This window comes from Ochotona princeps, chromosome 16 (assembly GCF_030435755.1).
Source record: "Ochotona princeps isolate mOchPri1 chromosome 16, mOchPri1.hap1, whole genome shotgun sequence".
Classification (NCBI taxonomy): Eukaryota; Metazoa; Chordata; class Mammalia; order Lagomorpha; family Ochotonidae; genus Ochotona; species Ochotona princeps.
Window position 1 is genome coordinate 54,296,059 of NC_080847.1, and position 17,420 is coordinate 54,313,478.

The 17,420-nt window shown below is 60.8% G+C and overlaps 2 protein-coding genes across 3 annotated transcripts in view; one reads left to right on the forward strand and one right to left on the reverse strand.

The window, feature by feature from the left end:
- Positions 1–17,420, forward strand: part of EMP3 (epithelial membrane protein 3) — a 161,618-nt gene that overhangs the window by 140,813 nt on the left and 3,385 nt on the right. The gene's annotated exons all lie outside the window — the stretch shown is intronic.
- On the reverse strand, positions 1,229–16,306 carry ODAD1 (outer dynein arm docking complex subunit 1). The gene is made up of 15 exons (XM_004597194.3): positions 15,743–16,306; positions 15,359–15,451; positions 14,991–15,090; positions 14,713–14,902; positions 8,711–8,833; positions 8,301–8,414; positions 5,657–5,724; positions 4,967–5,154; positions 4,724–4,858; positions 4,421–4,503; positions 4,160–4,328; positions 2,781–2,944; positions 2,586–2,683; positions 2,277–2,355; positions 1,229–1,800 (listed from the first exon to the last, which is right to left on the reverse strand). The coding sequence occupies exons 2-15, from the start codon at positions 15,426–15,428 to the stop codon at positions 1,234–1,236; spliced, it is 2,148 nt and encodes a 715-aa protein (XP_004597251.3). The 5' UTR covers positions 15,429–15,451; positions 15,743–16,306; the 3' UTR covers positions 1,229–1,233.

A 17,420-nucleotide genomic window follows, 5' to 3' on the forward strand; every position in this document is an offset into this window, starting at 1 on the left:
AAGGAGCCAGGAACCTCCTCCAGGTCTCCCACACAGGGGCAGGGTCCCAAGGCTTTGGGCCGTCCTCAACTGCTTTCCCAGGCCACAAGCAGGGAGCTGGATGGGAAGTGGAGCTGCCGGGATTAGAACTGGCGCCCATATGGGATCCCGGGGCGTTCAAGCAGAGAACTTTAGCTGCTTGGCCATGCCGCCGGGCCCCCCAATAAAAATAAAATCTTTTTTAAAAAAAAAGTAAAACAGACATGTGGATGGTGGACTGTCCGTCTGGACTTGGTTGCCCTGGCCGTGGGCAGGGCACCGGGTGCGACTGTATACAGGACGGAGCCATCCTGTAGATGGTTAAAGCCAGAGGGCAGGGGGTGGCTTGGTGGCTCCACAGCTTAATCCTCTGTCTACGACACTGGCATCCCATAGAGGTGTGGGTTCACGCCCCAGGAGCTCCGCTTCCCACCCGGCTCCCTGCCCCTGGCCTGGGAAAGCAGCAGAGGTTGGGACCCTGCACCCACGTGGCAGACCTAGGCCTCAGCCGGGCTGGCGTCTGGCTGTGGCAGCCGTTTGGGGAGTGAACCAACAGGTAGTCCACCTCTCTATGTAATAAATTAATCTTTAAAAGAAAGGAAAAGATCTAGATCTTTGCACTTTGGTGCTTTCTCCTTCCTGGCCAAGGGGCTGGCGGCCTGTGGATGGAGGCTGCTGCCTGAGTGCCAGGTAGGGCCTGGGTGCCAGGTAGGGCCCGGCTGCCCGCAGAGCTCAGCCAAAAGGAGCTTTGGCTGTACTCCGACCACAGCCCCGGGTCCTGGACATGTTTGCCTCCCCGTCTGCCTGCCAATGCACAGCTACTTAAAGAGAGAGAGGCAGGAGCCCGGGGTTGGGGGGCGGGCTGGGGACGGAGGTGGAGTGGGGTGAGGGTATGGAGGAGCAAGTCCCACCTCAGGGCCACGCCCTCCCACACACTTGTAGCCAGGCTGGGGTCAAAGTTAGGGTGTGACCTTTATTTCCTGGTTACAGTCCATCTGGGCAGGGGAGGGGGTGTGGAGAACTCCAGGACCCCAGACCCCAGGGAAGCTAGGAAACAGGAAGGAAATGCTGGAAACGGGGCAGGGGCTGATGGGAGGGACGAAGGCGCAGGACGCCGGGACAGAACAGAGCAGTGAGGACACAGCAGCGGAGAGTATTCCAACCTCCACACAGGCCCATGCAGAGAGGGCCCCTGGAGCCTGCGGCCTGACGCCCCTACAAGTCGCAGCGGGGGTCTCTGGTGCTGGAGGAGCCGGGGCCAGTGCTGGAGACCCGGCCAGGGCTGGGCGCATGGTCCCGGCTGGAGCCGAGGCCTCTGCTCAGCTCAGACCCGGGGCTGTGGCTGCCCTGGCCACGGCTGGACTCTGCATAGCCCGTGGAGCCCAGGTAGCTGCTGGGGCTGACGGGCCTGAAGGTCACGTGGCCCCGACTCGAGGCCTGGCTGGAGGCCTGGGCGCCGCTAGCGCTGGTGGACGCCCGGGGCCCCGGGCCTGCGCTGGAGCTGCGTTCCCGGAAGGTGGTGCCGCTGGACAGGCGCCCCGGACCGGAGTCGGTGACGCCGAAAGTGACGCGGCTCATAGAGCCTGTGCCGCCACCGCGGCTTCTGCTAGTCCTCTGGGTCAGGATGGAGCTGGGGACCCCGTCAGGCTTCCTGGGGGGCCCCAGGGAGAGGCGGGAGCTGGTGCTCCTGGCGCCGGTGAGGTTCGGGGTGCTCTCCTCCCTCTTCACGGCCTCTGCCAGCTCCTTCTGCAGCTGCTCCTGCGCCAGCTCCCGCTGCTCCACCTACCGCGGAGGAGCAGGTCCAGTGGGGGACCAGGAGGAGCAGGTCCATGGGGACCAGAAGGAGCAGGTCCATGGGGACCAGGAGGAGCAGGTCCATGGGGACCAGGAGAAGGAGCAGGTCCATGGGGACCAGAAGGAGCAGGTCCATGGGGACCAGGAGAAGGAGCAGGTCCATGGGGACCAGGAGAAGGAGCAGGTCCATGGGGACCAGAAGGAGCAGGTCCATGGGGACCAGGAGTAGCAGGTCCATGGGGGACCAGGAGGAGCAGGTCCATGGGGACCAGGAGAAGGAGCAGGTCCATGGGGACCAGGAGGAGCAGGTCCATGGGGACCAGGAGACGAGCAGGTCCATGGGGACCAGGAGACGAGCAGGTCCATGGGGACCAGGAGGAGCCAGGGGAAGGGTGCTGGGAGGGGGCAGTACAGAAAGGAGCAGAGGGAGCCCAGAGGTTCTCGACCCAACGACCCCTTCTCACCGACTTCACCACTTGGCTCAGAATCTCCTCCTTACTCATGGGGTGGTCATCTTTGACCACCAGGCCTGGCGGGTCCTCCCTAGAGCAGGGAGGGGACAGGAAACAACCATTCCTGACTGTAACAGGCCGCAGGCGCCCCCTGGCTGCCCCGTGAGCACCTCAGAGCCGGCTCTTCCGGCTCCCTGAAGGTTGTCCCCTCTCAGTCCTGGCCGAAGCCCCCCAGGCCTCCATCCCAGGCCTCCATCCCGGGCCTCTCCCTCCTCTCCAGGAAGCCCCGCCCCCATCCCGTGAGCATGCCCTGGGTCTCACAGGCTGTCAGGGAGCTGCAACGGGATGATCTTCTTGGGGGGGTCCTCCAAGCTCTGGCCCAGCACCATCAGGGCAGCATCGGCCAAGGAGGTATAGCCCTGCAGAGCAGGAGCCAGGATCAGCTCGCTCGTGCTACACCCCAAACCCCGTCCCTGCTCCCCCCTGCCCGCTCCAGACCCTGCCACACCGCCGCACCTGCGTGTCCAGGAAGGCCTGGACGGTCAGGAGCTCCACCAGCCGCTTCTCAATGATGCCCAGGTACAGGGTCAGGTCCCGGTCCCGCAGGTGCGTCTTGGCCCCGAGGAGGTCATCGATGGCAGTGCGGTCGCAGTTGGCCTTGGTGAAGAGGCTTCGGATGTCTGGGTGGGGGCGGGGAGGGCAGAGGGTGCAGCTGTCACCCACGGGTGCGCAGGGTGCCAGCACTCTCCCAGAGAGGTTCCCAGGACCCTGCTCCAGACACAGACACCAGAAGGGACAGTACCAGAAGACAGAGGGTGAAGCTGACCAATGAAGACTTCTCCACACAGCTCAGGCCAGGAACTTCCACCAGACCCACCCCATTCTAGCAGCTGCCCCTGGACAGCACCTGCCCCATACACCACTTTTGTGGACTTACCCCCATCCCACCCCATGGACCAAGGGGCCAGGTAGGAAGGTGGACTGTACAGCTCCTGGGATGCGCTGGTCACACAGGCTCCCCTTGCCAGAGACAACCTACCTGCCTGGCTTCGCCTGTGAGCTCACTGTGTCCCCCAGGCGCTCCTTAAATGTACCGTTTCTACATCTTTCCCTGTGGCAGTAAACTACTAGGAATGAGATCCAGGTCCCTCCCTCCACCGTACAGCAGCATCCAAGGATTGAGTGGAGTCACGCCAAGACACATGTGTCGGGGTCCTAACCCCCTGCACCTGACACCAGGGTGCGCTGGGCGCCCACCCCAATGGGCCTGGGGACAGAAAGAAGGAGATGTGGGCACACAGGGAGAGCAGAAGACAGGGAGGCTGCCAGCAGCAAGCAGAGGAGAGGATGGCCCAAGGGCTGGTCCGCCCCTCACAGCCTCACTGGCTACCAAGACAAACAGCCCAGGACCCGAGACCGAGTGGGAACAGCACCAAGACAACCTAACGGGTGCTGGTGGCCGTCAGGGACAAGAGAGCTCCCAGAGACAGTGCACACAATGGCTAGAACTCTAATAACCACAGCATGAGGTGTTGGTGAGGTGGGGAACTCCTGGGACTCCCAGAAACCAGCATATTACCAATAGGCACCCACCCAGGCCCTAACACCACCACTGCTGGGCATTTATGGATGGGTGGGTACATACGTGAATGGTTGGGTGCATGGGTGGGTGGATGGGTGGGTGGATGGGTGGGTGGGTGGATGGGTGGGTGGATGGATGGGTGGGTGGATGGATGGATGGATGGATGTGGGGTGGGTGGGTGGATAGCTGGAAGATGGATGGGTGGGCGGGTGGGTGGATAGCTGGAGGATGGATGGGTGGGTGGATGGATGGGGGAATGCCCCCCAGCAGCCAGCCCCCCAGATGATGAGGCCAGCCCCCCCTCCACGCTCACCAGCCTTGAGTTTCTCCAGCTGCCCGCGCAGTTCCCGGAAGCGGGCTTCGAGGTCCTCGCACTGCGAGCGCACCTGCTCCACACGCTGCTGCAGCTCCTGGCGCTCCTGCTCCTGCTGCGACTGCCGCTCCGCCTCGCTGACCCGCGCTGTCACCAGGGCCTCCTGCATCTGTGGGCGGAGGAGAGGCGAGGGTGCTGGGGGCCTCGAGGGGGCAGGATGAGCTCCGGAGGAGAGTCGGGGAGGCGGAGGCGCGCACGCACCTCGTGGATCTCCTCTTGCAGGCGCTGCAGCTCCCAGTTCTGCTCGTTGATAAAGTTGAACTCAGCGAAGTTGTGCTCCTCCACTGCGGGCGGCGGCAGACGGGAGGCCACGAACACGGACGTGTACACGGACGCCGGGTACAAACGCACGGAGAGATGGAGAAGGCAGAGAAGGGAGGTACAATGGTCCCAGAGAGGGGGGCGAGGCCGGGGGCGGGGTGCGGGACGTCCACCGCGGGTTCCCACCTCTGCGCAGGTGCCTCCTCGCTCCGCGCCCACCCGCCCTCCCCGGGCCCCACTCACTCTCCAGGTACTTCTGCACCAGCAGGTCGGGATCGCTCTCCCCGGTCAGCTGGGCCAGCTTGCTCAGGGCGTCCTCGTAGCGCAACACCAGCTTCTCTTGGGAAGTCTTGCGGAGGCCCTCGGCCACCTCCCGGGCTGCGGGAAGACGGAGCGGGGACTTCGCTGGCGCCGAGCGGGACCCCGGAGTCTCCAGCTCCGCGCAGCCCGCTCCTCCCTGGCCGAGCGCGGCGGCCCGGAGCTCACCCCGTTTCTCGCGCTTCTCCATGATGGCGGGGTCCGGCTGCCGGTCATCGTTCTTGAGCTTGAGGAAGCGGTGCAGGCGCTGCAGGTGCGCGATCTGCCGCCGCAGGGCCTGCGCCTCCGTCTCATTCTGCGCCACCTCCTTGTCGGCGCGCTCCCGCAGCAGGCCCATCTTGACCTTGGCTTCCTCCCTGCGGGAGGCCAGCCGCAATCAGGGACTTCGGGGGTGGGGTGGGGTCGGCCTGGGGTGGAGGGTGGGAGTGGCGTGGGGTCGGCCTAGGGTGGACGGTCAGGTTGCGTTAAGGCTCCCAGAAAGGAATGGGGATGGGGGGCCCTTCGGGCCACACCGAGGGGCTTCTGGGAGCTAGGAAGGACACTGCTATGAAGAGGGCGGTGGGAGCAGCAGGTGAGGCGGTAAAAGGCCACAGCAGGAGACAGCACTGGGTTGACAGGGTAAGCCGGGCGGAGGGCAGCGTGGGTGGGAGCGTGAGTGGCTTGGGCTTGGGGGGAGCGGGGATTTCACAGCCACTTGGGCACTAGGGGCGGGGCTGAGAGAGGACACGCGGAGTCCGTGGGAGCACACACCCAGGCCACCCTCTCCACTGTTCCCGCCCCGTCTCTCTGCACATCCCCGTGGGCAGCATGCCATCAGCCCTTGGCCGAGACAAAGGACACGGTGGCGGGAGCCCCTACCTGACGGCGTAGGCCGAGGTGGAGGAGAGGATGAGCGTGCTGACAGTGTGCTGCAACAAGCACATCTCCTGCCGGGGAGGAGAGCGGCTTCGAACCTCTCACCGCCACCGCCACCGCCCAAGGACAACCCTGAGCGGAGCGGCAAAGTTCACCGGGGGAACCGGACTCCACTCTCCAGCCGCAGTCAGGAATTGCCCTGCAGTGTCCTGGGTAACAAGGGGTCTTTGGAGAGGCACTTGTGGCATGCAAGCACACACATTCGCCTTTACAAAAAGAAACCCAGAATGGACCATCAGAAAGTGGGTTGGCCAGAGTCCCCAGGGGCTGGGAGACAGCGACCATCAACCATCGTGTGGGAACTGTGTGTGACAGGACCAAGCATGAACTCTGCCAAGGTGCGCCGCGGCGCGGCTCTAGGAAGGCTGCGCCTCTGGTCTGTTTAGTGTTATTGTCTGTTTGAGGGCATTCTGACCTTGGTAACTTTGGCACCGTCTGCGAATTAACACATTGCTACCAGCGACCGCCCTGCTGTTTTTCATATATTCACTTTTACTACAAACACCCTGCTTTGCCCTCCGCTCCGCCCGCTCCCCTGTGAGACAGGCCCCACCCTGCTCCATGATGGAGTCATTTTCCTTGAAAAATCGAAGACTTTGCATTCTCATTTACATCAGCATGGTTCCAGGAGCCTCGGGAACCATCCGGAACCCTGCTTTTCACCGGCTTGGGCTGTGGAGCAAGCACCTGTCGTGTGAGGGAGCCCGTGTTCCCTCTATGAGAGGGAGACACCTGAAATGGATGGAATGATGGAGGTGGGGGAACCAGCAGCGCTAGGCTGGAATTCCACAAGCTCATGATTTTAAAAGATACGTGTGGGCAGGCATTGTGTCCTAGTAAGTTAAGCCTCTGCCCGCAATGCCAATGTGTCCTATGATCACCGGTTCTAATCCCGGCTGCTCCACTTCCCATCCAGCTCCCTGCTTGTGGTCTGGGAAAGCAGTTGAAGACGGCCCAAAGCCTTGGGACCCTACACCCACATGGGAGACCCGAAAGAAGCTCCTTCCTCCTGGCTTTGGCCTGGCCCAGTGCTGGCCATTGAGACCACCTGAGGAATAACCAGCAGATGGAAGGAGTATGTGTGTGAGTGTATGTCCATCTCTCTCTGTAACTCTTTCACATAAATATATGCATCTTTTAAAATATAATAAAGTGTGTGTGTGTGTGTGTGTGTGTGTGTGTGTCTGAAGAAAGGTCCCCAGAGCAGGGGCAGCCCCGAGAGCAAGGCCTCTCAGCACCCACGTCCTGGTCTCCCTGCACCTGCTGCTCTCTGCAAAGGGCCCCCCAGGGCTCCTTGGAGAACTGGGCAGCGCACAGGCAGGCCTGCCCCAGCCCGAGAGGAAGCAGGTGCTCACGGGAGTGCCGGGACCGCTGAGCGTCAGCAGGTGCACACACGACTCTACTTAGTGTGCTGAGTCTTTTGTTTCAATCATTACAGGTACTGATGATAAGAGCAGGTATTCATGGCACAGAGGAAAACACGCCATGGCGAGGACCTGGCTGGGCCAGTGACCGAGGCTGACACCACTGGCCATGGGGCAGGCTGCCCTCGGGTGCCACCCCGACCCTCCCCCGCCATGCCCGCTCAGTCAGGAGAGCAGACAGAGCACTGGAATCCACAGGGAGGGACGTGGTCCCACTGCCACCTCCCTGGCTGCCCCCACAAAACGTCAAGGTCACGGAGACCAAGAGCCACAGCGGGGGCTGAGGGGTAAGAAGGGGCTCCCATGAGTGTGCCATGCAGGCAGAGCTGTAAAAGCCAGAGCTGGAGTCACCAGTACGGGGGGCAGGAGGGGACGCTGAGCTGCCTGGGGGCTCAGGGGAGAGGGATGCAGCCACGCTCAGCAGACTCTCAGGTGCAGGAGCCGGGCCTCGTGGACTGCCAAGCCCCTCCCCAGTCACAGCAGACACCCTCTCTCACACACAGACAGGGGACAGGGAGAAGTAAAGGTGGGAGACCATCAGTCCCAATGGGAATTCTTTGTACAAGTTGCCGCTCCCTTTCTGAGAATTTGAAATTATTTCAAAATAAGGAGACAGATGCAGTGGTATAGTTGTGGATTAATCCTCCACCTGCTAGCGGCACCATGCCATTTGGCTGCCGGTTCTAGCAGCAGCCCTGCTTCCCATCCAACTCCTTGCTCATGGCCTGGGAAAGCAGTCGAGGACGGCCCAAGGCCTTGGGACCCTGCACCCGTGAGGGAGACCTGGAGGAAGTTCCTGGCTCCTGGCTGTTGCAGCCATTCAGAAACTGAACCAGCAGATGGAAGATCTCTCTCCCTGTGTGTGTGTGTGTGTGTGTGTGTGTACGTGCATGTGTGTGTGCAAGTCTGTCTTTCAACTAAAATAAATCAATCTTTAAAAAAAAAAAAATAAATAGAGAGAGGAAGGAAGGGAAGGGCTGGAGGGAGGGGTGTGCCTGAGTCCTCCCCCAGGGGCCGGGCAGGTGTCCTTGGCGTCTGCCAGGCCTGCCTGCTCCTGACCACCTGGGTCAGCATACCCAAGAAGACGCGCCTGTGGATGAAGCAAGGCTGCACCTCTGCCAATGGGCAGGGCAGAGAGGAGGAGGAGGGCCAGTACCACTGACCTTCCTCAGTCGGCGGTCCACGTCTAGGTAGCGGTTCCTCTCGATGCGCAGCAGGTCCAGCTCCTCCCGCAGTGTCGCGTTCCGCACCAGCTGGACGTCAAAGTGACAGGTGACCTGGGGGAGGGAGGAGTCATGGTATCGAGCGGGTATGTCAGCTGGTCCTGAAGAGAGGGCTTCTTCACATAAGGGTTTCCCCAGGGGGAATGGAGGGTCCTCCAGGGCTGGGCAGTGGGCAGCCAGGACTGGGTAGAATAGACAGCCAGGGCGGTGAGCGGACATGGCCAGGGCGCTCAGTGGACACGGCCAGGGCGCTCAGCGGACACGGCCAGGGCGCTCAGCGGACACGGTCAGGGCAGTGAGTGGACACGGCCAGGGCAGTGAGTGGACACGGCCAGGGAGCTGCACCTCACCCTGTCCAGCTGGTTCTCCAGGACCTTGATCCTCCGCCGCATCTTGACCTTCTGGTCCAGGATGAAGCCTGTGCCCGCAGCGTCCTTGCTCTGGGTCAGAATACGGGTCTCCCACTCCTGGATCTGGGAAGGAAGAGGAGGAGGATGGTTCCTGCAAGTCGCCAGCAAGGTAGAGAGAGTGACAACCAGCCGACCATGCCTGCCATCTCCTGGGAGGGCCAGTGGACACAGCTTCTCATCTACCCTCCCACTCCCTTCCATGCAGCCCCCAGCGAGGTCTCTGACCCTGGCCCGGGGCTGGACAATCTCCTGACTCCTTTCGTGGTGTTGCAGGGGTAGGGGTGAGAGAATGACAGGGATGAGGGTGAGGATTCCAGGTCACGCTCACAGGGAAGAGCTTGGGAGAATCGGCGGGGGTGGGGGTGGGGAATGGGGGGTGGTTAGGCAGGGCCTATTAGGACATGGATCATCCCAGAGGTCATAGAGGTAAGGTAAGATCATGGGGCCAGCCTTGCAGCACAGGGGGCTAAGCCGCAACTGTGACACTGACATCCCGTATGGACGCTGGTTCCAATCCCATCTATCCAACTTCCGATCCAGCTCTCTGTTGATGCACCCGGGGAAGCAGTGGAAGATGGCCCAAGTCCTGGGGCTCTGGGGTCCTGCAGCCAAGTGGGAGACCTGAAGGAAACCCCTGGCTCCTGGGTTTGGATCAGCTCAGCTCTGACTGCATGGCCATTTGGGGAGTGAATCAGTAGATGGAATACTCTCTCTCTCTCTCTCTCTCTGAGTAGATATCTCCTCTCTCTGTAACTCTGCCTTTTAAATAAATTTTAAGAAAAGTTAAGTGTACGTTTGTGCCAAAAAAAAAAAAGTTTTCAAACGCTGCCTAACTTCTTCATAACTCACTTCTCCACGTGCTCCGGGAAGGAAGACTCCTGCTTCTTGCAGTGGGACACCGCCAAGCAGCTCACCACCCTCCAACACCTCAGGGACTGGCTGGCACCATCCAGATGTGTGGGGGCACTGACTTTTGTGCAGATGTCCCACGGGCTGCCAGCTGAAGGCGGCTCCCAGGGTCACTCTCAGATCCTGCTACCAGGGCTGCCTGCTGAAGGCGGCTCCCAGGGTCACTCTCAGATCCTGCTACCACGGGCTGCCAGCTGGAGGCGGCTCCCAGGGTCACTCTCAGATCCTGCTACCAGGGCTGCCCGCTGGAGGTGGCTCCCGGGGTCACTCTCAGACCCTGCTACCATCTTTTCCCTGATGTCACATCTTCGTGACGCTAGGCTTCCAGCAGCTGCTGTGATCCAAATCAAGCACTCAGTGGTCTGCACTGAGACCCACCAGGTTAAACCCCTGCAGGTGATGCCGGCAACCCTGTGGGTCAGAGTCCTGGCTGCTCTGTTTCTCATTTGCTCCCTGATAGTGCGCGGTGAAAGGCAGTGGAGAGCGGCCCACGTGCTTGGGCCCCACGCAGCAGAGCCAGAAGCAGCTCCTGGTTGCTGGCTTCAGCCCAGGCCATTGCGGTCACTTGGGGAGTGAACCAGCAATGGAGAGTCTGTGTGTATGTGTGTCCCCAACCTCAGCCTTTCAGATAAATATATCTTTAAAAGAAAAGGGGGAGGGGGGATGGACAGTGCAGTGGTTCAACAGGCTAATCCTCCACCTTCAAGCACCAGCATCCCCTACAGGCTCCTGTTCATGTTTCTACTCCACTTCCCATCCAGCTCCCTGCTTGTGGCCTGGGAATGTAGCAGAGGACAGCCCAAAGCCTTGGGACCCTGTGCCCACATGGCAGACCAAGAAGAAGCTCCTGGCTCCTGGGTTCGCATCATTGCAGCAGCCACTTGGGAAGTGAACTAGCCCATGGGAGAATTTTCTCTGCCTCCCTTTATGTAATTGTGCCTTTCCAAGAAAAACAAATATTTAAAAAAAATAGCAACAAGTACTGCCCAGCAGAGAAGGAACACGGACTTCTGAGACACAGACATAGAATGAGGGTGGCGATGCGCAAGCTGACGCCCAGGCTGGCCAGCTGTGCGGTGCCTAAAGGCACACATACCCAACCACACGGAGGGCTTTTAAGAATGGAAGGAAAGGGCCCAGCACAGCAGCCTAGTGGCTAGTCCTCGCCTTGCAAGCGCCGGGATCCCATACAGGCACCTTTTTTTGTTGTTTTGTTTTGTTTTGTTTTTTTAAGATTTATTTTTATTGCAAAGTCAGATATACAGAGAGGAGGAGAGACAAAGAGAAAGATCCTCCATCCAATGATTCACTCCCCAAGTGACCACAACGGCCGGTGCTACGCCGATCTGAAGCCAGGAGCCAGGAACTTCTTCCAGGTCTCCCACAGGGGTGCAGGGTCCCAAGGCCCAGGGATGTCCTTGACTGCCTTCTCAGGCCACAAGCAGGGAGCTGGATGGGAAGCAGGGGCGCCAGGATTAGAACCAGCGACCATATGGAATCCTGGCACGTTCAAGGTGAAGACTTTAGCCGCTAGGCCGCCGCGCCGAGCCCAGGCACCGGATTTAATCCTGGCGGCTCCACTTCCCATCCAGCTCCCTGCTTGTGGCCTGGGAAAGCAGTTGAGGACGGCCCAACGCCTTGGGACCCTGCACCACGTGGGAGATCCAGAAAAAGCTGGCTCCTGGCTTCGGATCGGCTCAGCACCAGCTGTTGCAGTCACCATCTCTCCTTCCCTCTGTATATCTGACTTTCCAATAAAAATAAAATAAATCTTTTTTTAGAAGCATGGAAGGACGGGGCGGGCTTCAGTTAGAGCACTGGGTGGGATGTCCACAGCCCGTATCAGACCGCCTGGATTCAAGCCTTGCTCCCGAGTCCTGCACACGCGCTCGCTGGGGGGCAGTAGTGAGCGCTCCATCGAGCTAGCCAGCATTCCGTGCCATGCACGCGGGCTCTGGGGCCCGTGGTCTGAACCGCAGTTCCTTGGCAGGAGGTTGTGCAGTCGGTCTAAACCACTCTGGGGTCACTTCCTGCACTGTTTCCACGGAAACACACTGGGCCAGGGGACAAACAGCGGGTCCGCTGCGTTTCTAGGCGATAAGGTCTATTAGCAAAACAACCTGCCTGGAGGAGGCGCCCACAGGCTGTGAAGCACCCCGCAGGTGCCTTCCATGTGGCTGGAAGAGGAGGGTGCCCTGACTAGGGAACCTGGTGCCAAACCTACATGTGTGCCAGGACGAACCCAGGCGCTCACGACCATGACCCTGCAGGGAGCACAAAGGCCCGGGTCAGAGGTCACGGATAGGTCTGACCAGGTAATGAAGCGGGTGGAGGGATAGCGGGGAGGCAGGGACGCCTCAGCAGGCGGGCACACATTCACACACACACACACACACACACGCATACACACACACCCCCCGTCAACAGTTCCTTTTTTTTAATTCGAAAGTCAGATACACGGGCTAAGCCAGGCCAGAGCCAAGGGCCAGTAGCTACCCTGGGTCTCTCACGTGGACACACAGCATCCAAGCACTTGGGCCATCCTCTGCTGCTTTCCTAGGCACATTCACTTTTTGGTTTGTTTGTTTGTTTAATATTTATTTCTTTTTATTGGAAAGGCAGATTTACAGAGAGAAGGAGAGACAGAGAGAAAGATCTTCCATCTGCTGGTTCGCTCCACAAGTGACCACAACAGCCAGAGCTGAGCTGATCTGAAGCCAGGAGTCAGGAGCTTCTTCCAGGTCTCCCTCACGGGTGCAGGGTCCTAAAGCTTTGGGCCATCCTCAACTGCTTTCCCAGCCCACAGGCAGGGAGCTGGATGGGAAGTGGAGCCGCTGGGATATGAGCTGGCACTCATGTGGGATCCTGGAACATGCAAGGTGAGGACTTATAGCCACTAGGCTACCACTCCCAGGGGCATTAGTAAGGAGCTGGATCACAAGCATGGTGGCCAGGACACAAGCCCGTGCCCACAGGGGATGCTGGCCCTGCAGGTGGTGGCTTTGCCTGTGGTGCCACAACGCTGACCTAAGTGGCTGGTTTGAGATCTCTCATGGCGATTCTCATTGGCCTTTCTTTGAGTACTCACGAGTGACTCTTATGCTCAGTGGAGTTTCCTGTTTAGTCACCTGCCGGCTCTGGTAACTTCCAGCCCTTGGGCGGTAGGCAGGTGTTCTGCCTGGACGCTGGCGTGTGGCCAACAAGAGCTTCCACCAGGGACTTCCTCTCTGTGCCCGCTGGGGAGTCAGGAACTTGAGGGTCCCAGGATAAGGTGGCAATCTAGCCGGAAGCAGAAAGGCTGGGGAAGTTCACAGAAACCCTACCCTGCCCTCCTGCCTGCATGCAACCCTCCCATCCCCCATCCCACGTCTCCTTCTATGAGGCTGGCCAGAGGGCGCCAGCTGAGTTCACCTTAGCAGACCACTTCCCAGGCTCCATCATCAACCATGATGTGTGCTGCCCCACGTCCCATCCAGCTCCCTTGCCAGTGGCCTGGGAAAGCAGTCAAGGATGACCGAAAGCCTTGGGACCCTGCCCCCGCATGGGAGACCTGGAAGAAGCTCTAGGCTCCTGGCTTCAGATCAGCTCAGCTCTGGCCGTTGCTGCCGCTTGGGGAATGAATTATCAGATATCTCTCTCTCTCTGTGTCTCTCTCTCTCTCTCTCTCTCTCTCTGCGTCTCCTCTCTGTAAATCTGCCTTTCCAATAAAAATAATATTTTTTATAAAGATGAAAGAGCGTGCCCTCCCATCTGCTACTTCATTGCCCACGCCTGCATCAAGCAAGCACCAGGAAGCGCCCAGCCCAAGGCCAGGAGCTGGGACCACAGTCAGTGTCCCCGAGGTGGGTGGCAGGGACCCAGCTACGGGAGCCTTCCGCATGCCTCCCATGTGTGCAGCAGCAGGCAGCCTGCCTCGGGCACGGAGCCCAGGGAACTCTGCTGTGGGGTCTCACAGCCACTGGGCCAGACACCTGCCCTACAGCTACCCTGTTCTCCCTGTCGGCTGATGGGGACATCACACCACTCCTCACGCCTCCCCCGTGGGGACGACACCACAGCCCAGGAGGGCCCCACTGTCTCCCACACCATGAGGAAAAGAAAGCAGGCAGGGAGCACGAGATGTCACAGAGTGACACACCCGCCAGAGCATTCAAACAACAGCCAAAAAAAAAAAAAAAAAAGGTCCTTTGACATGAGTTGCCAGCCCCTGCTCGAGCCTGACTAGAAAGTTCCAGCAGGCAATACCCCCAGAGCCACCACATTCACACATGTGGAAGTCGGGAGCGGCTCCCTACCCAGACAGGCTATGAAACCCAACAAAACTGTGGACCAGGCAAGTGGGCCCCCAGAGGCCCCTGACACTCCCTCAAGCTACAGATCCCCAGACAATTGACTGGCTGCACAAAGTCGGGGCTGATCTGTTACGGCTGCGCTAAGAAGCAAGTGTGCGGCCCTAGCTGCCTTCCAACCGAGAGCCTGCGGGAAGACGCTGGGCCTGCCACAAGCCGAGTCCTGCTTGTTTCAACCCAGTGTGGACCTGAATGATGGCCGAAAGAGCCCACATGGCACAAGGCAGACGTTATTTGGTGACACTGTGGGCTCACATGTCTGCGTGTGCAGGTGTGTGCATGCCTGGCTGCTTGTATGCGTACCCGTACCTGAACTCATGTGTCTGCCTCTAGGTGTGTATGACATGCATAAGGATGAGTTAGGGTCACAGAAACTTGGAAAAACTGCCTTATGTGCTGTCACAGAGCCAGGTCCTGGGGCAGATGGGATGGGAGACTTCTGTGGGCCAGGACAGGTGCCCAGCTCCCCTGGTCACACAGCTCCAAGTAGGTTTTGGGGCCCTGCTTGGTGTACCTTTCTCTAACTAACCCCTCTTTTTTCTGCCCAGGACTGTGCAAAACCCCGAACCTCCACATTCTCGATGAACATGACTCTCCCGGTGGCCGTAGTTTCAGTTGGCTGAGCGCAGGCTCCAAGGCGTTGGGACACCTGCCCCGAGCAGGAAGGCCGAGCCCGGGACCCACCTCCTTGTCCAGGGCCCTGGTCTGCTCCTGCAGCTCCTTCACCTCGGCCTGCACCCGGGCCCGGCACTTGAGCAGGCGCTCCATGGTCTCCAGCCGCTCGCTGTCCTGCAGCCGCTTCACCTGGCTCTGCGCCACGCTGATCTGCGCCTGCAGCTCGGCCCGGAGCCCCTCCAAGTTCCGGATCTCATCGCTGCCCAGGCAGAGGGCAGAGCTCAGCGTCCCTGCACGCTGCCCTCCCTCCCCGCTCCGACAAGCTCCCACTCCGGGGCTGGGCTCACAGCTGCTTGTTGAGGCGCTGCTGAACCTCCTTGTTGTAGGTGCGTCGCTCTCCCTGCATCACCTTGCACTGTCTCTGCAGGCGGCTCAGCTCCCAGTCCACTGAGGGCGCGGCAATCGAGCAGGGCTCTCAGCAAGGGTCCGCGCCCCCTGCCCATTCCTGACCTCCGGACCTAGGCATTCTGGTCCCTCTGGGGACTGAGCCCCTCTCAGCTCCTGCAAGCTCCCCGCACCCAGACGACCAGGAGTTGTGCCCACCAGAGGGCACCCCGAGCCGGAGCCTCCGACCGCGGGGTCCCGACCCACGCAGAACCTGGAACTTGGGGACCCTGATGGCTAAGTGGGGTAAAGGGAAGAAACCCCGAGTTACCCATGCCCTCCGGCAGGGCCTCGCTGCCGTCCTCAGAGCGGTTGCTCCCCGCCGAGTGTCCCAAAGGCATCTTGGCTAAAGAGGGTGGGGCTCCTGCCGGGGTAGTTGGGGGGCTCCCCTTAGACCACAGGCTGGGGCTGAGGGAGGGCAGACCCTATCGGGAACCCCTCTGGCCTCTCTTTGAGGGTTCGGTCTTTCCAAGGGTCTGGAGAGGGGGCTGCTCTCCTGCCCCTCAGAGTCTCGGGGTCGCGCTTCCCACTTCTGACCCTGGTGTGAGGAGGACAGGGCTCCCCCTGGGCCAGGATGGTGGGCCACATACCAAGGGGACATTCCGATCGCTAGCTGGGAGGGGGACGCGGGGAGAAGGGTGCGTCCCGGCCCTACCTGGCAGAGAACCTGGTGCTCCCAGCTCACTGTTGTGGTCCGGTTACTGGGGAGACGGAAGGGCCAATGAGGCCCAGGGCGGCCGGGGCGGGGAGAGGCTGGGGAGGGGTTCGGGAAGCTGCGAAGACGGAGGGGGGCGGGATCAGGGGACTGCACAGGAGGGCAATGAAGGCCTGGGCGGAGAGGGGCGAGGCTAGGGGGTCCGGAGACCGGAGGATGAGGGGTGATCTTCGGGGGTCAGAGCTAGGAGACTGCGAGGGGAGAGGTAAGCGGCACCCTCCGAGGAAGAAAGGGGCAGAGGTAGCCTGGCCAGGGTAGGGGGCGGCGAGAGCCACCAGGACGCGTCCGGACTCGGGGGTCCTGGGGGAAGCCGGGAGGGGGAGTTTGGGGAGCCCGGGGCTGTGAGGGTCCAGGGGCTGTGAGCGACGACGGGAGGGCCGTGCGTTTGTGGGGGCGATGGACGCTCAGCAGGCTCAGAAGGACACATCTGGAAGCCCTGGAGAGCCCGGGTGCGTGAGGAGTGCGTCTTCGGCTGGCGAAGCTCGGGGTTGTGTTGGAGCAGCAAGGCGGGTCCGCGCACACACGACGCATGCGCGACCAACGGCCTGTAGAAAAGCCGCCAAAATGCCGGCACACCCGGAGGAGCGGAAGTGGGCGTGGCTGCCCCGCCCCTGGCGAGACGCCACACCCCCACCCCTTCCAGGCCACGCCCTCTGGGCGACGCCACGCCCTCGTCTCCTGCGGGGCACGCCCCCTCGCGGCCCGCTGCTGCCCACGTGGGCCTGCCCGGGGCGGGCGCATCGCGGGCGCCTCTCCCTGCAGGCTAGGTGTGCCCATCGCCTGCGGTTTCCTGTGGGAGGAAGCGGCTCGCGGGCGCTCGGCTCAGCTCGGAGGACCGGGAGGGGAAGGTCCCGCCACCACCCTCCCCTCGGGTTCCCTTATTCTCTGCTCTGCCTCCGAACTTTGGAATGGGGGGGACTGACTCCCTGGCCCCTGCCTGTGAACATCTCCAGGGTACCCAAGTCTGGCCCTGGGTCATCTCCGGACCCGATTCGACTCCCCTTCTGCTCCCACCCTCCCCAGACGCCCCCAGGACTGGGGTGGGGTTCCCCTTATTAAGCTGAGACAGCCTGTTTGTCCCTGGAACTAATTCTCCTGGGACCCTCATCTCTGATTGTCAGCTGTAGCCTCAGGACCAATTCTTGAAGACCCGGAACGCCGACCCCTCCCAAGTCCACTGGGGACTCCCAGACCCGACATAACGCACACTTGCATCTGCTGCTTTCAAGAAAGAAGGAAACATGTGCACAGTAGTCACAGCCCCTCAGCCTAAGAACAGCACCCCAGTAACAACAGCCCACACGAAGTGCCCAGGCCACCCTGCTGTGAGAACCCTCCTTCCACTCCCAGGGTAAATTAACGCTAACTCCTCCCCGGCCTTCACGGCTCCCTGCCGCTGCTCTGGCCACACTGGCCCCTCTGTCTGCTGGACAACTGGAGCTTGTTCTCCTGTGGGCTTCCTCTGCCCCCCAGTGACTCCCACGTGCTTCCTGTCCCCCCCCCCCCACACACCGCCCAGCATTAAATGACTCCTGGGTCTTCACGGCACCTCCTCCAGGAGGCTTCCCTCATCACCTGGTTCCTATAGCTCATCGTTGCCACCAGGCACGTGGCCATT